The 25,469-nt window shown below is 48.7% G+C and overlaps 2 protein-coding genes and 1 long non-coding RNA gene across 4 annotated transcripts; 1 reads left to right on the forward strand and 2 right to left on the reverse strand.

Annotated features, from left to right (window-relative positions):
* Nucleotides 1-258: 258 nt before the first annotated feature.
* Nucleotides 259-3,433, reverse strand: LOC128791730 (PHD finger protein 7-like). Of its 2 annotated transcripts, XM_053949575.1 has the most exons (9): nucleotides 3,294-3,432; nucleotides 2,928-3,019; nucleotides 2,724-2,813; nucleotides 2,370-2,494; nucleotides 1,871-2,137; nucleotides 1,554-1,670; nucleotides 1,287-1,405; nucleotides 953-1,112; nucleotides 259-798 (listed from the first exon to the last, which is right to left on the reverse strand). In XM_053949575.1, exons 1-9 carry the CDS (start codon nucleotides 3,388-3,390, stop codon nucleotides 531-533), a joined length of 1,335 nt encoding a protein of 444 aa, XP_053805550.1. In that variant the 5' UTR covers nucleotides 3,391-3,432; the 3' UTR covers nucleotides 259-530. The 2 variants fall into 2 exon arrangements, with proteins under 2 accessions (XP_053805550.1, XP_053805549.1); XM_053949574.1 differs by having other exon boundaries at nucleotides 259-1,112; nucleotides 3,294-3,433.
* A 1,664-nt stretch (nucleotides 3,434-5,097) lies between these two features.
* LOC128791731 (PHD finger protein 7-like) lies at nucleotides 5,098-8,352 on the reverse strand. The gene is made up of 8 exons (XM_053949576.1): nucleotides 8,129-8,352; nucleotides 7,763-7,854; nucleotides 7,559-7,648; nucleotides 7,205-7,329; nucleotides 6,706-6,972; nucleotides 6,389-6,505; nucleotides 6,122-6,240; nucleotides 5,098-5,947 (listed from the first exon to the last, which is right to left on the reverse strand). The coding sequence occupies exons 1-8, from the start codon at nucleotides 8,223-8,225 to the stop codon at nucleotides 5,310-5,312; spliced, it is 1,545 nt and encodes a 514-aa protein (XP_053805551.1). The 5' UTR covers nucleotides 8,226-8,352; the 3' UTR covers nucleotides 5,098-5,309.
* Nucleotides 8,353-8,427: 75 nt separating this feature from the next.
* On the forward strand, nucleotides 8,428-9,671 carry LOC128791736 (uncharacterized). Its single transcript, XR_008432123.1, has 2 exons — nucleotides 8,428-8,596; nucleotides 9,267-9,671. It is a non-coding gene; the product is annotated as an uncharacterized LOC128791736 (long non-coding RNA).
* The last annotated feature ends 15,798 nt before the right edge of the window (nucleotides 9,672-25,469 follow it).

The following is a 25,469-nucleotide window of genomic DNA, read 5'->3' on the forward strand; positions in this document are numbered from 1 at the left end:
GCTGGCAAGGCAGAAGCTGCGGGTGCAGCCATGCTCTGGGTGTGAACATTGCACAGGAGCCGGGCACTGCCCTGCAGGGCCGCTGACAGCAGCCTCTCAGGGCCAGCAAGGCCTGAAGGGCACGGCCATGGTGCTGGGCAGCTGGGAAGGGCAGCTGGCACACTGGAAGGTGCTGGCAACCCTGGGGACGTAGATCCCTGTTCATTCCACTAAGAGAAGCTTGGAGGCAGGCTGAGGAAAATGACTGGAAAAGGTGTGTGGGTTCTCATAGTGTAAAACAACTTTATTTCTTATCTCTGTATCTATGTACCTATGAATCTGTGTGTTCATTGTTCTATCTCTCTACGTCCCTATATACTTACCTATCTATCTATCTATTTATCTAATCTATCTATCTATCTATCTATCTATCTTTCTGTCTTTGGTGGCTAAGGGTGATGGGGGCTTTGGGCTGGCTGACAGCTTGTGCTGTTGTTATTGTGGCCGGCTGTAGGGCTTTTTTGCCCGCCGTTGTTGCCGCCAGACGTGTCTCATGCGAACTGGCCCGGGCTGGGAGCGGTTGTCCATTGTGGATGTGTGGATGATCCACGGAGGCCTGTATGGACATCGGGGCCGTGCTGCTTGGCTGTTGGCAGCCAGAGTGCCCTGAGACAGCCCCGACACTGCCTGTCTGGAAGTGCTGGGGCCGCTTTCATGGGCACTCTGGGCCAGCCCATTGTCAATCCTGCGGCGTTTTGCGGGTGGGCCGTGTGATATCCCAGAGTCATTGTCTTCCTCTGGGTAGGCCCGTTTGAAGGCCTGCCGAGGGCAAGAGGAAGAGCTGCTGGTCTTGACAGGAAACTCTCCCTGGGACAGCTGTGCTGCAGCCTGGCTGGAAGTGCTGGGCTCGCAGGTGTCAGCACTGTGTGCTGGCCCATCCTCGACGCTGCGACGTTTTGCAGGAGAGCTGTACATTGTCCACGATGGTGTTTCTTCCTCAGCGTAGTGCCACTTCAAGGCCTGTCGAGGGCTGATGGAGGAGCTACTCTTGAGGAGCACCGTGCTTTGGGACAGTGCAGCCAGTTCCTGACTGGAAGTTTTGGGGCTCACAAGCTCTGATTTGCCAGAGGAAGCTGCAAAGAGGGGCAGCAGGAAGGTCGTCAGGAGAGCCCCCAGGCTGCAGGCAGGAGAGGCCACTGAGGTATCCAGAAGCCCTCCTGGAGCCAAGCCATGTGCTGAAGGTCCTGCTGTCAGGCCCATCCTGGCCCCTGTCTGCATTGTGTGGCAGGAAATGCTTTGATGCCTACCGGTGCCCGCGGCAGCACAGGTGCTGCACTCCCAGGAGCAGGTGGTGCTCTCCAAAGAGGAGCAGAGTTGGTGGGTGCCCTCAGCAGCGCAGGAGCTGCACAGCCACAGTTGCCAGGGTCTGGAGGAGCAAGGAGGTTGCGAGGACAAAGGGACACAGCAAGGGATGGCCATGCCCATGGCCGAGCCCTTGTTCTTAGTTGAACATCGCTGAGCCCGTGGGGAGCAGATCCCCTTCAGGTCCCTGCATTGGTGCTTTGGCAGCTTACCCGTTTGCCTCCACGTGCTCCCTGCCTCGCAAACAAAGGCACCTTGAGGCATCGCAGCGGCCGTGCCTCTGATCTGAGGAGGGTCCGACCTCTTGGTCACTCTGCCACGATGGGGGTCTGCCAGAGAAGGAGGGGAAAGAGTTGAGCCCAGCTGAGCCCTCATCCGGCAGATCCCTGCCTGTCCCGTTTGCAGCGGCTCGGTGGAGCTGAGGGCAAGAGGCATGGGGCCAGAAGGCGGCCAGGCCTGCTGGGGCAGTCCCTAGGCTGGCACAGTGCTTGTGCCTGCCGCCTTGTGAGATGGGAGGAGGAAAGCCAACCTCTTAGAGAGTCGGATGCCCATGATGAGCATTTCTGTTAGGAATGGCTCTTGCTTCAGGCAGCACGGGCATCGGAAGCCAGTGCCAGCGTGCAGAGCCAGTCTCCGGATGCAGTGCCGGTGGAAGCGGGCGTCTTGGCACGCGGGGCACCCCATGGTTTTGTACGAGATTTTGTCTTCCACGGGGTCCAGGCAGATGCTGCAGGTGGTGTCCTGGCTGGGACGTGGCTGCAGTGCCTGCTGTGGGCGGTGCTCCCAGCAGAAGGACCTGTGAGGAAGATGAGGAGATGGGTGAGGGCAGGGGGAAGTGCAGAGTCCTTGGGCTGTGCTGGCGATGTGGGAGCAGGAGCCGTGAGGGAGCCCCAGCCCCCGTGTGGGTTCTGCCCCTGTGTGTGGCAGGTTGCTGGCAACCATGGGCTCCTCCCTTGTGTGACTTCCAGGGTGGAAAGGGCCTGGAGACAAACACAGGGGCTCCCAAGGTGAGGATGAGCAACACTTACCTGTAGGCCCCAAAGTACTGGGTGACACATTGGCCGTCTGGGGCACAGGGCAGGTGGAAGGTGCGGTCACAGCCCGTCTCACAGCAGGTGATGGTGGCCCCCATGTTGGAGCAGACGAAGCAGCTCTGGAAAGAGCAGAGCAACCCCCTGAGTGTCAGGGCTGGGGCTCTGTGGCCGGTCTGCATCTGCAGACAGGGAGTGCGATGTGGGCAGTGCCAGCTCAGAGCCCCCAGAGGCGCCTGCACACGAGGCTCCTGTGTGAGCTGGGCCTGGGGCTTCTTTGCTGGGGAGCAGGATGAGCTGCCCAAGCCTCTTGTGGTGCAAAGCTGCCTGCTCCTGCCAGGTCGTCCCCACCTTCTTGGCTGCCTCCCCGATGATACGCCTGGTGTCCGCAACAAGAAAGTTTCCAGTGTCCTCTCGTGGGTAAAGGCCACTGGCGAGGATCTGCAAGAAGGCAGGGAAGTTCTGGAGCTTGTTAGGTCAGGAAGGCAGGGCCCTTGTGGGCAGAATGCTGTGCCCACACCTCCTGCCAGGTGAAACCTCCCCAAGAGAATTCACCTGGCAGTAGGTGTGGACACAGAGCTTGAACTTCACTCTCTTGTCCCCGCAGATGTCGGTGTCCGCCTGGGTCTGGTGGCACAGCATGCACGCTGGAGACAGAGCAAGTCCCCATGAGGCTTGAGCACGTCTGTGGGGCCGGGCAAGTGTCCGTGCAGGATCAGCCCCAGGGCCCCGCTGGTTGTGGGCCATGCTGGCTGAAGGGCAGAGCAGGTGAGGCGTGGGTGCCCCAGCAAGTGCCCAGAGCCCAGCCGGGCCGGGGAGCTCCTGCCTCGGCCTGGCATCGTTCTTGGCTCCTCACTGACTACCCCGGAACGCCCTGTGCCAGTGACGGGGAGCTGTGGGGAGGGAGGCTTCTGCTGTCACCTTTTTCCTTGGGGACAGTTTCTGGCTGTGCCATGTTGGATCCAGAAGAGGCTGATGGCGCATGCCTGGAGCGTCTCCCGCGCAGCACTGCAGACATTTCTCCTCCTGACACTTGGTGCACCAAGCCTGAGGGAAGAGAGAGGCGTGAGCTGTGTGTGAGCTGTGTCACTTACCCTGGTGCTTGAGCAGCCTCGGGCAAGCTCCTTCTCGGCGATCCTCTCCTTGACTCTGAGGGTGGTGTTGACGTGCAGCCACATTTGAAGGGTTGGGCCGGGGTGATGATGTCACTGAGGCCACTGTGACACGGCCAGCTCTGATCTGTGGGGACTGGGTGTCACTGTCCTCTGGGGCCCAGGCTAGCTCGCAGATGGTCTGGGGGCAATGGCAAGAGTGGGGAACTGCCCGGCTTAGGGTATAGCCTGAGCCAGAACCTCTGAGCCAAGTGCCCAGCACTGGAGACCCCTGGAGGTGTGACGAGGATGGGATGAAGGAGGCAGGAGAGGCTCTGCTGCGGTGTGAAGTCCAGCGGGTCTATTGGGCAGGACGAGGGTAGGGTCGACAGGAGAGGAGAGCTGAAGGGAACACAGGCAAGCAGAGCCTCGAGTACAGCTGTGCAAGGGTTTTTAGAACTTGTCAAAACAGGGGGTGGACACAATGACACAAGAGATGAGCAACACTTAAGGTGTGGTTTTCAGGGCTGCCACAAATCAGGGTAAGGGGAGGAGAGAGGGTTCGATCTGGGCTTGGTCCTGGCGGTGAGGGACAGGGAACATTCTAGAGCAATGGATAGGATTTAGGTTGACAGACAGGGCAAAGGGGCCAGGTTGCCTCGATAGACAGGGCAAAGGGGCCAGGTTGCCTTGAGAGGCAGGGAAGGGTCTGGAAGGAAGGGAGGACATTCTTTGAGGGACAGTTGGGAAGGAGGGTGCAACTTAGGGAGAAACCAACTTAGGGAGAACATGGGGGATAACAGAAAATTGCCACTTTTAACAATCAACCGAATAGAACTGAGTAAAATAAACATGAACCATAAGAATCGGTGATGGTGATGCCATCCCCAAACATGCGGTGATGTTGCAGTGGTGGCTTCTTTGGAGGGGACGGGATTAACTTCTGCTGGGACTGAATTTTGTCACAGATCAATGTGGGTGACACAGTGCTGTGTGAGCCGTGGCTGAGCAGCGAGTGGCGAGGCCTGTTCTGCTCTGGAGCCCCAGCAGTGAGCAGTGAGCAGGCTGGCAGGGGACACAGGTGGGACAGCAGATCCCCCGGATCCCAGGGAGAGCCCACAGCCGCCACCAAGTCTGCTCCGCTGCCCAAATAGTTGGCGACTCGTGGAACAGCTGGTTGTGAGGCAGTGTGGCCTTTTCATAATCTGTAAGATTTGTTGTGATCTGTTTTGCTGATTAAAGTGTCTCAGCCCACGAGACTTTGTCCTGTCATCTGTGCCAACTGTGATATTTGTTGCAGCAGCATCAGCAGCAGCCTGGCTGTGGTGCTGATGGTGCCCAGGACATGCCGGGGTGCTGGGGCCTGGACAGGGCCTGCTGGCAAGGCAGAAGCTGCGGGTGCAGCCATGCTCTGGGTGTGAACATTGCACAGGAGCCGGGCACTGCCCTGCAGGGCCGCTGACAGCAGCCTCTCAGGGCCAGCAAGGCCTGAAGGGCACGGCCATGGTGCTGGGCAGCTGGGAAGGGCAGCTGGCACACTGGAAGGTGCTGGCAACCCTGGGGACGTAGATCCCTGTTCATTCCACTAAGAGAAGCTTGGAGGCAGGCTGAGGAAAATGACTGGAAAAGGTGTGTGGGTTCTCATAGTGTAAAACAACTTTATTTCTTATCTCTGTATCTATGTACCTATGAATCTGTGTGTTCATTGTTCTATCTCTCTACGTCCCTATATACTTACCTATCTATCTATCTATTTATCTAATCTATCTATCTATCTATCTATCTTTCTGTCTTTGGTGGCTAAGGGTGATGGGGGCTTTGGGCTGGCTGACAGCTTGTGCTGTTGTTATTGTGGCCGGCTGTAGGGCTTTTTTGCCCGCCGTTGTTGCCGCCAGACGTGTCTCATGCGAACTGGCCCGGGCTGGGAGCGGTTGTCCATTGTGGATGTGTGGATGATCCACGGAGGCCTGTATGGACATCGGGGCCGTGCTGCTTGGCTGTTGGCAGCCAGAGTGCCCTGAGACAGCCCCGACACTGCCTGTCTGGAAGTGCTGGGGCCGCTTTCATGGGCACTCTGGGCCAGCCCATTGTCAATCCTGCGGCGTTTTGCGGGTGGGCCGTGTGATATCCCAAAGTCATTGTCTTCCTCTGGGTAGGCCCGTTTGAAGGCCTGCCGAGGGCAAGAGGAAGAGCTGCTGGTCTTGACAGGAAACTCTCCCTGGGCCAGCTGTGCTGCAGCCTGGCTGGAAGTGCTGGGCTCGCAGGTGTCAGCACTGTGTGCTGGCCCATCCTCGACGCTGCGACGTTTTGCAGGAGAGCTGTACATTGTCCATGATGGTGTTTCTTCCTCAGCGTAGTGCCACTTCAAGGCCTGTCGAGGGCTGATGGAGGAGCTACTCTTGAGGAGCACCATGCTCTGGGACAGTGCAGCCAGTTCCTGACTGGAAGTTTTGGGGCTCACAAGCTCTGATTTGCCAGAGGAAGCTGCAAAGAGGGGCAGCAGGAAGGTCGTCAGGAGAGCCCCCAGGCTGCAGGCAGGAGAGGCCACTGAGGTATCCAGAAGCCCTCCTGGAGCCAAGCCATGTGCTGAAGGTCCTGCTGTCAGGCCCATCCTGGCCCCTGTCTGCATTGTGTGGCAGGAAATGCTTTGATGCCTACCGGTGCCCGCGGCAGCACAGGTGCTGCACTCCCAGGAGCAGGTGGTGCTCTCCAAAGAGGAGCAGAGTTGGTGGGTGCCCTCAGCAGCGCAGGAGCTGCACAGCCACAGTTGCCAGGGTCTGGAGGAGCAAGGAGGTTGCGAGGACAAAGGGACACAGCAAGGGATGGCCATGCCCATGGCCGAGCCCTTGTTCTTAGTTGAACATCGCTGAGCCCGTGGGGAGCAGATCCCCTTCAGGTCCCTGCATTGGTGCTTTGGCAGCTTACCCGTTTGCCTCCACGTGCTCCCTGCCTCGCAAACAAAGGCACCTTGAGGCATCGCAGCGGCCGTGCCTCTGATCTGAGGAGGGTCCGACCTCTTGGTCACTCTGCCACGATGGGGGTCTGCCAGAGAAGGAGGGGAAAGAGTTGAGCCCAGCTGAGCCCTCATCCGGCAGATCCCTGCCTGTCCCGTTTGCAGCGGCTCGGTGGAGCTGAGGGCAAGAGGCATGGGGCCAGAAGGCGGCCAGGCCTGCTGGGGCAGTCCCTAGGCTGGCACAGTGCTTGTGCCTGCCGCCTTGTGAGATGGGAGGAGGAAAGCCAACCTCTTAGAGAGTCGGATGCCCATGATGAGCATTTCTGTTAGGAATGGCTCTTGCTTCAGGCAGCACGGGCATCGGAAGCCAGTGCCAGCGTGCAGAGCCAGTCTCCGGATGCAGTGCCGGTGGAAGCGGGCGTCTTGGCACGCGGGGCACCCCATGGTTTTGTACGAGATTTTGTCTTCCACGGGGTCCAGGCAGATGCTGCAGGTGGTGTCCTGGCTGGGACGTGGCTGCAGTGCCTGCTGTGGGCGGTGCTCCCAGCAGAAGGACCTGTGAGGAAGATGAGGAGATGGGTGAGGGCAGGGGGAAGTGCAGAGTCCTTGGGCTGTGCTGGCGATGTGGGAGCAGGAGCCGTGAGGGAGCCCCAGCCCCTGTGTGGGTTCTGCCCCTGTGTGTGGCAGGTTGCTGGCAACCATGGGCTCCTCCCTTGTGTGACTTCCAGGGTGGAAAGGGCCTGGAGACAAACACAGGGGCTCCCAAGGTGAGGATGAGCAACACTTACCTGTAGGCCCCAAAGTACTGGGTGACACATTGGCCGTCTGGGGCACAGGGCAGGTGGAAGGTGCGGTCACAGCCCGTCTCACAGCAGGTGATGGTGGCCCCCATGTTGGAGCAGACGAAGCAGCTCTGGAAAGAGCAGAGCAACCCCCTGAGTGTCAGGGCTGGGGCTCTGTGGCCGGTCTGCATCTGCAGACAGGGAGTGCGATGTGGGCAGTGCCAGCTCAGAGCCCCCAGAGGCGCCTGCACACGAGGCTCCTGTGTGAGCTGGGCCTGGGGCTTCTTTGCTGGGGAGCAGGATGAGCTGCCCAAGCCTCTTGTGGTGCAAAGCTGCCTGCTCCTGCCAGGTCGTCCCCACCTTCTTGGCTGCCTCCCCGATGATACGCCTGGTGTCCGCAACAAGAAAGTTTCCAGTGTCCTCTCGTGGGTAAAGGCCACTGGCGAGGATCTGCAAGAAGGCAGGGAAGTTCTGGAGCTTGTTAGGTCAGGAAGGCAGGGCCCTTGTGGGCAGAATGCTGTGCCCACACCTCCTGCCAGGTGAAACCTCCCCAAGAGAATTCACCTGGCAGTAGGTGTGGACACAGAGCTTGAACTTCACTCTCTTGTCCCCGCAGATGTCGGTGTCCGCCTGGGTCTGGTGGCACAGCATGCACGCTGGAGACAGAGCAAGTCCCCATGAGGCTTGAGCACGTCTGTGGGGCCGGGCAAGTGTCCGTGCAGGATCAGCCCCAGGGCCCCGCTGGTTGTGGGCCATGCTGGCTGAAGGGCAGAGCAGGTGAGGCGTGGGTGCCCCAGCAAGTGCCCAGAGCCCAGCCAGGCCGGGGAGCTCCTGCCTCGGCCTGGCATCGTTCTTGGCTCCTCACTGACTACCCCGGAACGCCCTGTGCCAGTGACGGGGAGCTGTGGGGAGGGAGGCTTCTGCTGTCACCTTTTTCCTTGGGGACAGTTTCTGGCTGTGCCATGTTGGATCCAGAAGAGGCTGATGGCGCATGCCTGGAGCGTCTCCCGCGCAGCACTGCAGACATTTCTCCTCCTGACACTTGGTGCACCAAGCCTGAGGGAAGAGAGAGGTGTGAGCTGTGTGTGAGCTGTGTCACTTACCCTGGTGCTTGAGCAGCCTCGGGCAAGCTCCTTCTCGGCGATCCTCTCCTTGACTCTGAGGGTGGTGTTGACGTGCAGCCACATTTGAAGGGTTGGGCCGGGGTGATGATGTCACTGAGGCCACTGTGACACGGCCAGCTCTGATCTGTGGGGACTGGGTGTCACTGTCCTCTGGGGCCCAGGCTAGCTCGCAGATGGTCTGGGGGCAATGGCAAGAGTGGGGAACTGCCCGGCTTAGGGTATAGCCTGAGCCAGAACCTCTGAGCCAAGTGCCCAGCACTGGAGACCCCTGGAGGTGTGACGAGGATGGGATGAAGGAGGCAGGAGAGGCTCTGCTGCGGTGTGAAGTCCAGCGGGTCTATTGGGCAGGACGAGGGTAGGGTCGACAGGAGAGGAGAGCTGAAGGGAACACAGGCAAGCAGAGCCTCGAGTACAGCTGTGCAAGGGTTTTTAGAACTTGTCAAAACAGGGGGTGGACACAATGACACAAGAGATGAGCAACACTTAAGGTGTGGTTTTCAGGGCTGCCACAAATCAGGGTAAGGGGAGGAGAGAGGGTTCGATCTGGGCTTGGTCCTGGCGGTGAGGGACAGGGAACATTCTAGAGCAATGGATAGGATTTAGGTTGACAGACATGGCAAAGGGGCCAGGTTGCCTCGATAGACAGGGCAAAGGGGCCAGGTTGCCTTGAGAGGCAGGGAAGGGTCTGGAAGGAAGGGAGGACATTCTTTGAGGGACAGTTGGGAAGGAGGGTGCAACTTAGGGAGAAACCAACTTAGGGAGAACATGGGGGATAACAGAAAATTGCCACTTTTAACAATCAACCGAATAGAACTGAGTAAAATAAACATGAACCATAAGAATCGGTGATGGTGATGCCATCCCCAAACATGCGGTGATGTTGCAGTGGTGGCTTCTTTGGAGGGGACGGGATTAACTTCTGCTGGGACTGAATTTTGTCACAGATCAATGTGGGTGACACAGTGCTGTGTGAGCCGTGGCTGAGCAGCGAGTGGCGAGGCCTGTTCTGCTCTGGAGCCCCAGCAGTGAGCAGGCTGGCAGGGGACAGAGGTGGGACAGCAGATCCCCTGGATGCCAGGGAGAGCCCACACCTGCCACCAAGTCTGCTCCGCTGCCCAAATAGTTGGCGACTCGTGGATCAGCTGGTTGTGAGGCAGTGTGGCCTTTTCATCACCTGTAGGATTTGTTGTGATTTGTTTTGCCAACTGAAGTTTCACAGCCCATGAGTCTTCGTCCTGGCGTCTCCTGTTCCAACTGTGATAGCCTAAGCAAGTTGCAGACCTGGATGTGTTCAATGTCCCATCAGCATTCTCAGCTCCAATGACATAAAAACCTTCCCAGTCCTGGTGTCTGTGAGTGCTGGGAATTTCATCTGGAAAGCTGATGTGTGGAAAAGGATCTGGGGGTGTGGTTGACAGCAGCTGAATGTGAGGTGGCATGTGTCCGTCTGGCAAAGCAGGCCATTGCCAGCTGGCCCTGCAGCATCACTTGTGTGGTCAGCAAGAGCAGGGCAGTTCTCAGCCCTCTCTGCTGGGGCTGCTGAGGCACCTCAGATTCCTGAGTTGTTTTTGGGTTCCTCGCTATTAGAAAGACATTGAGGTCCTTCTGCATGGTCAGTCAGAGAATGGAACGGAGCTTGGGTAGGATCTGGAGCAGACATTTGACAATGAGCAGTTGAGGGAGATACAGGGCTCAGCCTCAAAAAAAGGAGGCTTGGAGGGAATCTTGCTGTTCTATAACTGCTTGGAAGGATGTTTGAGCTATTTGGGGGTTTGTGTCTTGTCTCAGGGAACAGGTTTCTGTATTTATGAAACAGGAAATGCACGAGGTTAGTCCTGAGATGCTAAACTGTACCACATACTTCTGAATAAATAAGCAGATGAAAATTAAAAGCAGTTCCCAGTGGGGGTCACTACCAAAGTTATTTTGCTGATAAGTGATCTTGTATTTATTAATATTAGTCAAGAACTTTGTTAAGGCTTGCAGAATTTGGAGACTTTTCAGATATGAAAAACCTTTTTTCATACTTTTGGAGGTTAACTCTAGCCCTCATTTTTGCATAGTCTGGCTTTCATGCGATTTTGTCTTGGGGGACTGTACATGTGGAGCTTGGTATCACTGTCCCAACAGTCCCAGGAGACCTGAAGGCAGTGGCTCTGTTCCCTCTTTGAACAGCTGGGATGTGCTGGGGGAGCGGTGTTAAAAACAGGCGAATCAGAGCCGGAATATGTTAAAAAAATTTGGGCCTGTTTATTAAAATCACAGACAACCGAGGACGAGGTCCCAGGATAAGCCCAGGACCTCAGCGGCAAGCCAGAGAGTAACAATTCGCAACAGTAGCTGTGCACAGGCACAGGGTATTTCCTTGGCAACAAAGTCCGCGGAAAGACCCCGGGTGGCCAGCACCCGGGGTTGTTATAGTCTCTGGAGGCTGTTGATTGGTGCGTTCTTGATCCTCTCGTTGATTGGCTCCTTTTCTGGTCTTTGATTGGTTTATAAGATGGTGCATTTCTGGCCAATCATTCCTGAACTTCGAGGCACCATTGGTTGGACTGTTTCTCCAATAGCAGGTTGGACTGATGATGTCGCTCTCCGATGCACCTGCCCTCCTCCCCCTTATTGGCAACTATGCACAAACACTTAACTCATGGTACATATTAAACTTTATGACAACTATGCGCACTTACTTAACTAACAGTAACTCACAGCCACTCACTACATTAACAATTTAACAATTCATTATATTAACAATTGGTTACATCAATTGGCAATTACCTACAACCCACCCGACACAATTTACCCATCACCACTCCCACCTATTAAAACAAGTTTATTTGTAACAGCTGCATCTGTGTGCGCAGCTGGCACCCATATCCTGGCCAAAGCTTCTGTTTCAAGGGAGAAAAGAGATTTAGTCACATGAAGGGCTAATGCCGTCATACACACCTGATGTGAGACAGAAACCCTCAAACAGCTTCTTTTTCCCATTCCTCACCCCACTGCTCTTTCATGTGGAACTAGAAAAATCCAGACCTTGTGTTGCTTGCATGCTGGTTTTCTTAGTACCACTTAAAAACTTTAGTCCAACACCTCATATCCTTTAAATAAAATATATCAACAATAAACAACCAAAACTAACTTACAGTCTAATGCATCATAATAAAACAATTAATATTACAAGTATACTGAACACTAACACAAAGACCACTATAATTTCTGTTATATTTTAACCAAATAATTAAAATCTAATAACACCCATAAACACTCTCACAAAAATTTAAAAAAATCACACTATATTTACAAAATAACTTCATAATGACTATTACAAATCCTAAAAGAAAAACAATCATCCATTGATTTATAACAAAAAACCCGTCACAATACAGAAGGAAGACATACTATCCCAGTACTTGCATGGGAATGGCGATAAGCTGTCTTCCTTTGCTATATAATCTCATTTTTCCCTCAAATCCTGAATTCCTGACCTGTTTACTGCTGCTGACCTGTTTACTGATCTGCTGAAAGTGGGGGCTTTCCCACGCAGTGATCTGTGTATCACCTTGCAGTCATGCCTTTATAACTCTGGCAGTACACACCCAGATTTGGATGTGACCAGGGTTTTTTTCCTAGCACAGATTAATAAAAATGTGTTCTGAGTCTGTATGACACAGTTCCATGGCTGGAAAAAGGAAATAGTGAAGGTTGAGGAGTTGTTTTAAAATGGCAGGAATTGTTTTAAAATCTGTGTTTCACAGCGAGCTCATCATCAGCAATGTAGTGGGCATGATTAGAAAGTTTAGTCACAGGTAAATGCAATAGGAACAGTGATCCTTCATGCTATATCCAATTACATCATTCCTCCCAATGACATTCGGTGCAATTCTCAATGTTTTCCTGTAGGAAATACAGAGCATAAATAAAACATTTTGCTGTGTAGCAAATGGCAACAGCAAATTTTGTAAGAAGATGTAAGAAAGAATGTTTTTTGTAAGAAAATTTGGAGTGAATGTAGTGCTGTTCATCTGTATTTATTGTTTCTCCAGGACAACTGGACTTTCCCGGGATGATTTTCCTTCCCCAACTCTTTCTGTGCCTCATCCATTATATTCTCTAAACCTCACTTAAAAGAAAATTTCATTCATTACAACTTCATCACCTTTAATTTCTAAAAGGTCTGTCTAATTATACCCTTAAATACCTTGGCAGAGGCATCTCAGACATTCTTGAGGCTATCTGGGAATAGTTTTGGGTGTGTTTTCCGTGTCTGGGTAGCATCTAGGGACTGCTTTTACAGATTAATTAATGGCAGGTTTTTTGCCTGGGCACAGCAGGGATGGTGCAGTTCTGCTTGGGAGATCCCAGAATACCGAGTGAACGTGGCTGGCATTGAATTTCCTACCCTCAGACCCAGCAGTGCCAGCTTTTCTCAAGGGCAGAAGGAGCACGTTTCTGTATGCTTCCAGTTCTGCTCTTCCAAATTTATGAAAGACACGAGATGAAGGAATACCTCAGGGTTTTTTGTTATCTTAGGAAGTTGATCTGTTTGAGGCCACCTGATGACATTTCATTAAGCAATGAACTGTTGGACATGGTTTTCCTGAGGCAGGCAGAGGGCATCAGAAGCAGTCTGTTAGACTAACTCACATTCCACTGCCTGACACTCTTCCCCAGATCAAACTTCTCCTCTTTTAAATCACATTTATTCCAAATATGATTAGAATTACTTGCCCTATGGAAAGTTTACCCCAACATAAGGCTTAAAGGCTTTGAAACAAACCTTTTTGTTCAGTGTAAGAAAAATGTGCCCTTTATTATAGACTTACAAAACCCAGTAGAATTTTTTTTTTCCTGAGCTAGAAGTGTGTGTAAATCACAGGGTTGGGATAGGATGGCAGGGAGGGAGTTACAGTTTCTTGGGTCTCTGTAGAAAAATCTGCTTTGTGTCCCATTGTCTGCTCATCCCAGCTGGTTTGTATCACCTCCAGTGGTTTGCAAGGATTATTTATTTCTACTACTCATAAACCATTTTTACTTCATGAACATCTTCCCTCAAAATGACCTTTTCTCTTTTATTTATATACAGATTACTCAGCCCAGCATCCTCTCAGGCCTAGGATGCACTGTGACTGCACCCTCTGTTATCATTTCCCAGATCTCATGTGTCTTGGTTTCCTTTCCTGGGGGGAACCTTAAGATAAAAATTCATCATCTGGAGTAGGGGTGTAATAAATGTGTTCTGAGAAATGACCAGATGAACTGTGAAACTCAGTGCTACCCGGTGCTAAACTCTGCTCTTCATGGCTCTCACAGAATCCTTGAGTGGTTTGTCTACTGCAGCTGCCTTGGCCAAAGTCTCTCTGCATGCTGCTTCCCAAAGAGACAATCTGGGCTATCCCAACATTCCCAGTCCCAGGTAACCAGCTGTACCCCACCCTGACCTCAGACAAACACACATAACTCTATAAATGGCACAGATTTATAACATTCCTGCTCAGTGCCTGGGCTTGCAGGTTCTGACTCAACACAGCAACTCCTTTCTCACCAGCTGCCTGGGAGTAGTTGGTATTTGCAGACCTACAGGGCAAAAAAAAAAAAAAAAAAAAAAAAAAAAAAAAAAAAAAAAAGAGAGATTGATGTGCTCATGTCAGCCTTGCCCTCACTGAAGATGGGCTGCAAATGCTGCTGAGGCAACGGTGAAGCAATCTGAAGATAATATTTCTATTGCAATTTAAAGTTTGTTGGTTTTCCTTTATGAATCCCAAAAAAAAGCAAGATGTACTGTATATAACACAGGTGGTATATTGCCAGGCAAGGAAACAGAATTAACAAATCTTGGAAGGACTCAAATGTGGGTGAAGGAAAACCTCTGTCATGGAGCTGAGATGAGGGATGGATACCGAGAGAATCATTCAAAAGTGATGATTTTTTCTTTGCCTGTGTGGTTGTCTCTGGGGACACGAGCTTTTCCCCAGGGGTTTTGTGGAAACCATGCTGACTTTTCTTTCTCTGGGGAAGAGTTTAATCTTCTGTTAATTTTGAGATTTTTTGGTTAATGTACTAATGAGTGTGGTGGGTTTAGTGTTGGTTAATTGCTAGTGTATTTACTTCTTGTTGTGAGGTAGTGTTAGGAGAAAGGTAAAGTAGGCTTAAAACTTTAAAGGGGATAAAGAAAATTTTATTAGCAGTAACTAGGAGTAATAAAAATTAGAACAAAACTTTTATAACACTTTTTTTTCTTTTTTTTAGAACACTTTTTTCCTTTTTATAACTTTTTTTTTCTTACTGATAATGTAAAGAAATAAAATTTTAGTTTGCTACTTTTAGAATATTTTTTTTTTTAGTTTACTTAGGGAGAGAAGTTCTTTTTAGTAGTGTTATGGAGACCTCCCTGTAAGAAAAAAAACAGTTCTCTTGTTATTTCAGTTAACAATAAATGCATTTTTACCCTCACCCCCAGTTTATCACCCATTCTGTGCATTATCTGAGTGCCCTGATGCTGTAGAGTCTTGAAGTCCAGTCTGTTTGGCTTCTTCTAAAGTCTGCCCAAAGGACCCAGACAACACCCCCACGTGTCAGTGCCTGTGTGGGCAGAGCTGGGTGATGCCTCCCTGTGATCATCTCCTGGCTGAGGAAGAGGAGAGGCTTGTCCCAGCAGGCTCCTGGTGTGCCCTGCATGTGGCATGAGGAGTCAGCTTTCCCTCACAGCTCAGAGCAACAAATCCTGCTGAGCCTGGGTGGCAGCAGAAGCTCAGATACATGTAATTAACACACTCTTAATTCAGGGGACAGGTTCTTCCTCCCTAAAACCTTACAGAGAGGTGAATGTTGCAGTGATACTGCATATCCCATGGCTTCTGTCCTCCCTTAAAACACCTGACTGGTGGGGCACCTCACAAAGAGTAACCTTTCATTTTCCAGTAGGTATTTTCAACCAGACTAGAAATTTAATGTATTACATTCATGGACTCTTGAATAGGATTCTTGAAAGAACTCTTGAATCCCACCCTGTGCCTGAGAGCAGTGTCCAAACCCTCTGGGGCTGTGGCAGCCTTGGGGCCGTGACCATTCCCTGGGGAGCCTGTTCTGAAATACAGGACACATTTTACAATGCTGGAGGTCTGTTCAGAACCAGGATATGAAATTGGTGTCCCCAGATAAGAAGCAGAAAACAGGGGTGACAATGCTCCTTCAGTGAGGCTTTGCCCTCTGTGAGTAAAGAGGATGAATCCATGCCAGAGAACTGGTGGTGCATTTGATAAAAATCCTCATTGGCTCATTTTGCGTTCCTGACCTCAGCAAGCAGTTGGAACATGGAATGTTGCAGCCTCCGAGAAGCTGGAACTCCACAAGTTTTACAGCTGGCATTTTCCTCTTGATGGTTCAGCTTACGATGTCGAGTTGGATTTGGATTTGAACAGCAGCCCAGGTTTTATGAGGGTGTGTCAGGTTAAAGGCAGCCGACTTGCACTGTGCACCTGATGGTGAGGCAGGAGCAGGCATTTATAAACAGGGATATTATCAGGAACAGCAAAGTTGGCTGGAGAAACCCATCATCCAATCTTGCAAGTGCTGAGTTTTAGTACCAGAAACTATAAATTTTACTGCTTCCATGAGAAAACAAAACTGCACTGAATGACCACCCCATCTAGTCACAGGGCGACAAAATCCTAAAATATTAGTCTCTTAAATTCTTTTAGGAATTTCTCTACAAATCTTCATGCCTTCCCTCTCAGCCTGCCCTGAAGTGGGTGGGGAGTGCTGCTACCCTTTTACAAATAGGTTGTTGGAGGCACAGAGGAGCTGAACTGCTTCTTGTCAGACATAAAGTCTGCTCCAGAGCATGGAGACTTGGCTTTGATTTGCAAACCCCAGCCCTCTGCACTAACAAGGGCACAATATTTCCTTGTTCTTCTGCCTTCTGAAAGGGCCACTGAGGGTTTGGCTAAGAGCCCTGTTTAATAAATGGGGGCAAAAAGAGAAAAGAGAATGAACACTTTGGCTTATCAAGTGCTGTTTGCTGAAACTGAGCACTGGATTGTGACTCCCAGATCAGAGGTTGGCTCTGTTGTGTGTTTGTATGTTGTCTAACACAGTGGATAATTAGTCCCAGTTGGGATACTTTGGATGTACAAATTATGCAAATATATTTACTACAAATAATAAAAACACTTTAAAAAAAATGGGCAAACTCTCTCCTGCTGTCTAAAACGGTTTTTCATTTGAGCCTCAGCATTTTCAGTTAAAATTCAAATCATTCATTCCATAGAGCAGCCTTTGCCTTCAGGTTCTCTAATCATCTCCTCTGGGAAAATAATAAAATACATTTTTCCAATTATTTCCATTACAGTTTTTCTAGATAAAAGAGAGCTTATTCCCAGTCTTGATCTATCAATTGTTGCTTGATCTCTTCAAAACCCACTCTCATTCTGCTCAGGGCTGGCACAACTGTGTAATCAGTTGTGAACAGAATTGTTGCTCATGGATGATGAGGCCAGTTAAAAATGAGCAGTCAGGAAGAGACTTCGATGTTAAAAAATGCTTGGTTTGATCTTTGCTGCCAGTGGCCTGATGATGGGATCAGGTTTAGGCCAGTGACATAAGTTTTGAAAGCCCTTGTCCAAAGCCCTTGTCCAAAGCCCCTCTCGAGCTCTCTTGGAGCCCCTCTAGGCACTGGAAGAAGCTCTGTGGTGTCCCTGGATCCTTTTCCAGGTGAACACTTCCCAGCCTGCCTTTGTAGCAGAGATGCTTCTTCATCTGGAGCATCTTCATGGCCTCCTCTGGTCTCTCTTACCAGGTCATTGTAAATAAAGAGAATTACCACAGCACCAAAATGATTTCTTTTAGTTTTCTAGGAAACAGGCAGCCAGCTAAAAAGCAAGTGAGACTTTTTTTCTCTTTCTTTTTTTACTGATTTTTTTCTGGGCAAAGCTGACCCAGAGCTGGAGGTGTCTGTCTCTAGTTTGACTGGAAAAGAAACCTCATGGATAACAATCAGTGACCAAAAAATAACATTTTATCAGGAATAATGTTTTTATTATTACAGGACATTGTGCCTCACACAGTGTGGTTTATTTAGTCAAAATAATTACTGGCACTCAGTGTTCTCCTGGAGCGTCAGTAATTATTTTGACTAAATAATACTGGTGTCACTTTCACAGGACTCTTCCCTTAGCTGAATGCATGATGGTCACTCCATGAAAGCTTTAGTGAATGGGTATCTCATTAGGAACATTTGAAGAATATCCACAGTCAATTAATACCAAATTTCTAATGGAAAATATTCCCACTGGAAGCCATGACACTAAGAAGTGAATGAAAAAGTAATATTAAGTAAAAAACAACAACAAAGGACAGTTTGATTTTGAAGAGCTACTGATGAATTAGTCAAAAATTTCTTTAATAAGTTTCAGTCAGTTCCCAGACCATCAAAGAACAGCATGATGCCTTTCACACTGCAATCTTCTCACAAGTTTATTTATAATTTTCCATCTACTTTTTCTCCAGGGCTCCATATGTCCCCATTTTTCCAGGAGTGCTGACAGCAACCACTTCCAAACTTTTAGCATCAAAATGGCACGGGTACAAATAAGGCACACCAGTCTCAGGACCCCTCAGATCAGGGAGCAGAAATGCTGCATAGCTCTTCTTTAAAAGCAGCAGAGCTGCTGTTGACCTGCAGAGTCCTTGAGATCCTCGTATCACTTGTGGTGAGATGGAGCTCTCCAAACACACCGTAGGGAAGGAGGGGAGTTTGGTGCTGGCATAGCCACAAAAACCAGTGATGGCTTCACCTGTCACCCTCTTTCCTTGGCAGCTTCCCAGGAAAACCTGGACAAGGCTTGGAGCAACCTGGTCTAGTGGAAGGTGTCCCTGCCCATGGCAGAGGGTAGAAATGAGATGAGCTTTAAAGTCCCTTTGAACTGAAACCATTTTAGGACTTCCTGAACGTGCCCCCACCAAATATCACTGCCAAAATCAAGGGGGGTTTGTCCTTGCTGCTTTGAGCTGCTTGTTTTGGACTATGATTGGCACAGTTTAACTGCTGTGGAAATCAGACTTTCATCCCTAGTCCCTCTCACACAGAGCTTATAAGGAGGCTGTTGTTGTCACCTAAACAGAAGCACAGTTTGCACTAAAGTCACTTTTGAAGCCAGCTCTGCGTTCTCCGCACATGGCACAACGATGTTGTTTTCAATCTAAAAGACTTCTCCTACCCTTCAGGGAGAAGAGTAATAAGAAACACATCAGAAGTCAATTCTTTCAGGGAAGACACGTGTTAGGATTTGTGTCTGCTCCCTGACAGCCTCCCTTGACATGAATGCAAAGAGGCTGCCAGGCCTGGTGGTGAATGAGGGGGTGCCTTAGAGATTTAAGACTGCAACGCACCAAAATAAAGACATAACAATTCCACAGTACACACACCACAAAGCTCTCTAAGGGTAATTTCACGGCAATCTGTAGGAATCTGTAAATATCCTGCTGTCACATGTTGTTAGCAAAATCTACAAAGTTGCAGAATAATTAAAGGATAAGTTACACTATATCTGTGCCCAGTGACTCAATAAAGTCACTTTAACAGCTGTTTTGACATAACATTCGACTTATTTACAAAGAAATTATTTTGCTGAAAGAGTTGGGAAACTGCTTTTAATGCTGCCTGACTTTACATCTATTCATAATTGAGACACTAATAGAAATCCTACTTATCCAAAATTCCCTGTGTGTTGAACAAGCTACAGAGAACATTTTGGGAGTGCTGTCTCAGGGCTCTGTCAGTGAAAGCACTGGGTGCTTTAAATTCCATAGTTCTTCCTATTTCCCCCTGATACTTCCCCATAGGAAAAAGGTCTTTTAGGTCAGAGAATATTCTCCATTATTTAAAGAGGAGCCACTTTCCTACCTACGAACCTGAAGCATCACTGAATGCCCCACTGCTGTGAGCCATGAAAACCCTGTCCCTAAATAAGAAGCACTGAGAAAAGAAGGTAGAGTTGTCCAGAGAAGCACTCACATGACCAGAAGTTTAAGAGTGGAATAAGGTGACACTTTGATTTTGCCTGTTCTGCAGAGGTTTTCATGCAGGAAGAGGGAGGGATGCTGAATTTCTCAATCCCTTGAAATAAGGCCTCATCCAGGCTCACTGTTGTGTCTCCTTTGAAGGAGAGATCTACAAGAAGAGCTGTAGCAGAGCAAGGCTTCAGGGCTGACATAGCATTTTTGAGCAGCTTTAAGTGATTTCTTGGATGTTGTATAAATTAATCCATTTTCATTGAGATTGCAAAGAGAGCCATTTAAAAAAAGCCCAGATTACTGGGCTGAGGAACCCAGGCTAACATTGTGAAAACATTGTGATGCTCAGAGCACTCCTGATGTTGTGTCTGCATATTCATCAGGAGGCACATTTGCCTGATCAGCAGCGATCAATAACCCATTACCTTTGGAAAGCCAGCAGAGGACACGTAGCAGCCTTTGAGGTGATGCAGGAGCATGATTTCTGTCTAAAAAGCCAAATTTTGTTTCCTGGTTTTAACAGATAGCACTGACCAGCCTGGCTCTGAGGTGCTGGTGAGGCACAGGAGCTGTGAGAAGTTCATTTCCACAAATCCTCCCCATTCCTGGTGGGTGTGAGTTTTAGAAACTGATGTTTTAAGAGGGATCATTATGCTGTGTTTCAGAACAATAAGGCAGCGCACTGAAGGCAATCACAGCCATGTGCCTGTGCTGTGCATCTCAACTCAGGTCTCCAAGTGCCTCGGGAAGAGATTCCAAGCTCATGCATTATTCATCTGCAATAACTATCTTTTAAATTGTAAGAGGTAACAACAATCAGTGCTCATTCACCGCTGCCATCACTACCCTTAACAAGGACCAGCCCTGTAATTTCACTGCACAAGAATATTCCCGGAATCTCTCTCCTTCTCAGGCTCTTAGAAAAATGCAGTGAACAGTGAAAAAATCAGGCTGGTTATGCATATCCTTTCCCTGGAACTTCCTCAGCATCATGACTGCTTCCAGTGGTGGTATCTGCTGAAAACTTTGTGAGCTGAAGTGCTGCAGTGTGAGAATTGTAAGTCAAAATTGTAGAAATAGAAACTCCCTTCCGTTTGTGATGTATCATGGACATTTCTCTGCTTTTCTTTCTGCTAGGTACATTGTGCAGTGTGTTTTCAGAGGATAAACAAAATTATGTGTGGAAAGAATGGAAAATGGATTCAGGCCATGTGCTTTTGTTGCTTAGTTTAATGATTTTGAGGTCCATGTCACATTGCAAGGCTGCAAGGCATGCAAGGCTGCATTTCCTTTTTGGATTGTATTTTATCAGCTAGACCCATTGCTTCTGGCATAGGTATGAGTGTTACACCAAAAACATCATGAAAGATCAGGAGGAATCACAGCCAGGGGCTTTGAGACATCCATTAACCCAATATCACACTGGTGAGAAGTCATTTTTTGTCTTTCCTCACTGGAATAAAGAAAATTGAATACAATACCACCTGGAGAGTTGATGATCCTGGGTGAGGCAGCCCTGGCAGGCTGGACTCACTCTGCTGAGGTGTTGTTTTATTTGATTTTAACTTTGAATATGGACGAGACACTTTGGTTTGCAGAGCTGTTTTCTTTATGTGAGGATAAGTGAGATGCTGCTGGGATACAGCATTTTCCCCTTACGCTTTCAAATCTTTCACAAAGACTCAGACATAGTCATTGTCCCCCAGTTATATAAGCAAGTGTCCCTCAGTTCATCAAGCACAGAGAAATATTACCTGTGCCACTGCCATTGTTAAAATGGATTGCAAGAGGAAGGCATAAAATAAGATTTTGACAGCAAGGGAGACAAAGAGATGAAAAAGAAAATGTGATTTTCTCCAGAACATGCAGATTATTTTCTAAATCCTAAAGAGTGACTATTTCTGGGGAATACAAATCAGGCAGCACAAAGGAAGAAAAAGAAATTAGATGCACAGCCAGGTAAATCTGGTTGACTGAGTACTTTAGCTGAGTGCAGGTGCCTCTTGTTCTCTAAATGCTGTGTTCATCCACCCTTTTCCATGCACACCTGCAGTCAGAGGTGAGGGCTGTGACTCCGGGCTTGAGGCTGCTGCCATTTGTACCTGTAGCACCTTCAAAGTCATCCCAGTTTGATTATGGACACTGCAGTGTTTCTCTTCACCCTTTTATCAGTAACACTGGCTTAAATTAGAGCAATTTTCCCTGAGCTGCTGAGTGAAGAGGCTGCTCCAATGGGCTGCAGATGTGCAGCTGGAGAGTTGGATGGGCCCAGTGGTGGCAAGTGAAGCTCAGCAGGGATAGAATCAGAATCATTTAGGCTGGAAGAAGCTTTTGAAATCATGAAGTCCAGCCAGTAACCCAGCACTGCCAAATCTACCACTCCTTCCATCCCCTTAGCATTCGGTGGGGTCTGTGAGCAGTAAAGTTATGAACCATTCTGAGCATTGGCCACTGCTGAAGTGACATTAAATAAGATTTTCATTCTGTTAAATATGAGATTCCAAGGAATCTAACCAGCTGAAAGCCTGTTTTATTTTCAAGTATTTATTTTCACCTTCCCCTCTGCTGATGCTTCATCACAGAAATTCTGGTGACTCGGGGAGTCTAAGCTCGTCTGCAGCTTGGTGAAGAAGCAGTTCTGCTCTGAAATGCAGCTGTGCAGGCTGAGCAGCTCACACACAGATTTGGGGGCTGTAATGAGGAGCAGAAGAGGAGTTCCTATTCCTCCAAACAGGGACATGATAAAGTCTTCCCCAAGGTGCAGAAAGGAATGTCCTTCAGTCCTGCTGGACCACCCATGATTTCAGCAAGGGGGGTAACTCACTGCTTTGAGGAGCACATTTTGAGGGGCATTAAGGAGTAAAAGCTTATGACCACTGAATCAGACTGAATCTCTTCAAGAGAATTAGTATCTCTTCAAGAATTAATGCTGAAGCTGCAATTTTAAAGCTGTGAATTAATTTCCCATCAGAGTTACAGTGCAAGAGCAGGTAAACCCACACTCCCTGCTCTGCATCTGCTTGAACATCGCCCTCCTGGATTTTCCTCCAGAAAGCTTTGAAAGAAGCTGTTGGCAGCACTCCTTCAGTGTTTGTAAAGTGCTGCTTATTGTCTGCCTTACTTTTTTGGTACCTTTTACTCTCTGTCTGAAGGTCTTTGCAGCACGCCCTTGCAGAGAGTAGAGGGTTGGAAGGGACCTTAGAGATCATCTCATTCCACCCCCTGTCGTGGGCAGGGGCACCTCCTACAATCTCAGGTTGTCCCAAGCCCCATCCAACCTGGCCTGGAACACTTCTGGGGATGGGGAGTCCACCTGATTTGGAATGCCTTGCTCAGTATTTCATGTGAAAAAACATTGTACAGAGCAGCTACAAGCAGATGGACTGCTGACCTTAGTGAAGTCAGTATAGCCCCTCACTCCATCTGTGCAGGATCATTTTTGCTGTGAAGATAATATTGGTTGTGATGTGCTTCTGTAACTTGGCAAAATGTAAATGCTTTCAGTTTTAGTTAAGAGCTTTGATGCCAATGCCACTGGGGGAAAAGGAAGTCACAGTCTCACTCATTTGTTGGTGGGAAGCTCACATCCTGCACTGCCAAGTGAAATATTTCCTAGCCTTTTGGGTTCATGGCTTTGGAGTGCTCTTAGGGTGCCAGCTGATGTGATGATACAGGTTCAGCTCCTTTCCTATATGTCCCCAGAATAAATGTCCAAGAAAATGGAATTTAATAGATCAAGGAAAGATTAATGTAGCAGTAAATGGGCAGAGGCAGAGGAATGCCTTAGCAAGCTGCTGTTCTCTCATCTTGACTTTCTCATCAATACTTTTCAATCTGCTGTGCTGAGAGGGATCTCACTTTTAATGCCCTAAGGTCACTAAAACCTCACCTGAAATCTATAATCCCACAGCTGACAGCACAGCAAATGATTTCTCTATTGGTCTTTATAACTGTAATTGCCACTGAACAGAATCTTTATATATTTCTCACTGTAAATTATGTGACTGATGACACGGATGGTCTCTGTACAAAGATAAACCCGATGGTTTCTGATGGTGTGAAGCTGATGAACAGTGCTATCTGTTGGCTTTTATGTCTTTCAAAAACAATTTCTTGCCAGATGGTCTTCTGAGATTGTACAGTCTTCTCTGTAGTTGAAGTAACATTGACATTGTGGCATAAACCTTAATTTCCTAGGTATTGTAACCCATAACCACATCATGTTAAAAAAAAAAAAAAGACAACCTAAGAAAAAAATCCCTAAAAAAGAATTTTCCCTGCTGTAGTATAAACCAGAAAAGATTGCAATGCTGAAGAGTTGTGCAGCTCTGTAAAGCTACTGATTTGTGGAGTATACATGGCTTAGTGCATAATTAAAAAGATACTGAGATTTTTATTCCTTTATGTCCTCAGTTCACATGTGCTCATTCCTGCCTGCTGAAGAACTGTGGTGTCTAACAGCTGCTTATTCATTTCTTTCAGGTCATGGAGACTTCAGGGATGGGGCAGCCACACCTTCTCTAGGCAGCCTGTGCCAGGGCCTCGCCACCCTCACAAGAAAGAATTTCTTCCCAATATCTAATCTAAATCTCTCCTCCTTTGGTTTAAAGCCATTCCCCCTTGTCCTGTCACTATCTGCCCATCTTTCCCCCTCTTCACTGCGTGTTTTGGCTTGGCAGTGCTCCTGGTGTCATGAGTGCAGCTGCTTTTTTTAGCAGAGGAGCAGAAATGTTCATTTTAATCAGGAGCAGGTGGGAAATTGGCTTTTCCTGTGTGCCCTCTGCAATGCTGAGCTCAGCAGCAGCAGGACAGCTTTCCTTTATGGGTAAAAAATGCCAGCCTTTGAACTGCTCGTCAGGTAGCAGAACTTTAATGTTGTCAAAAGACTTTTCCCCCTCTTTTCTTTGCTCCCAGCATTGTCTTCCCATATTTTTCAAATAGATGAGAAAGCAGTGGGCTGGGTTCTGGGCTGGTTACACTTGACTCAATAAAAATATATTGATTTATAGCCACTGAGAATCTAGTTTTATACAAAACTTATTAACAACTAAACCCCAGCAAAATTGCTGAGTCTGATCCTACTGATCCTTGGTTGCTTCAGTGAAACAAAGTAGTTTTATTGTCAATAGCTTTATGCATCTCTTCTGCCTAAGATGTGTCTCACAGTTTTATGAAAACTCCGTCTTTAAATTATCTTCCATTGAGGGCCAGCCTGTTGTACCCCCTGGTAATTAGAACAAACCAAATTAATACACTTCCTACAAAACAGCACTCCAAATGTTTTAGATAAAAAGTGATTTGGAGTGGAAGGCACATAATTTTTCAAAGGAGACAACCACCAGTACAGAGCAGCACTGAACTAACAGAAAATATGGTTCTTTTTAGAGCAAATACCATCTGTCATAAAGCCATAGGAAAACTCTCAGCAATATCATAAATGTGACCGTGGATGAACTTGGAGGATTTCTCCAGAACCTTCCCAACATGAGGAGAAAAACCATTCCAGGGAAATCTCCCATCTTGAACCCATGTGGAAACTATGCAAGGAAGTATTAATTTCTGGAAAAACTTTCAAAGCAGTTGAAAAGCAAGAAAGGAAAACAGCACATGGGGATGAAGCAACTCCATGGATTTAAACACCAAACAGGAACAGAGGTAGCTCCACAGTCAACAGCACGACTGACACAGCAACCAGCCAGGAAGCCAGATGCTGTGGCTATAGAAAATATCTTCCACCACTTGGCATTTGACTCCTCTAGCTGCCAAGGACAATGGAAAAAAATCCACATGTGGGAAGTCAAACCACAGGATCCAGAAGGCAATTGCATATGAGGAGAGCTGCATTTGAAAAAGGCACGGCTGCTCCATTTTTTTGGCGGGGAGGAAGAAGGCAGAGGAGCTTTTGTGCAGGGGAAATGACACTCCAATGTTTGTTCTTGTCATTGCTAGTCAGGGGGATGTGCAAGGCTGGACACATGACAGGTTGGCACCACTGGTGGGCACCCATGGGTGCCATGCACTTGAGGTGCAGGGAGCAATAATCTGCTGAAGGCAGTTGTTGGGGTTTTTTTGAGGAATGAAACCACAGAATTTCCTGGAAGAGTCCCACTTTTCTGTCCTGTGTGCAGGCAGACACC

Source organism: Vidua chalybeata, chromosome 8 (assembly GCF_026979565.1).
Source record: "Vidua chalybeata isolate OUT-0048 chromosome 8, bVidCha1 merged haplotype, whole genome shotgun sequence".
In the NCBI taxonomy this organism is placed as follows: Eukaryota; Metazoa; Chordata; class Aves; order Passeriformes; family Viduidae; genus Vidua; species Vidua chalybeata.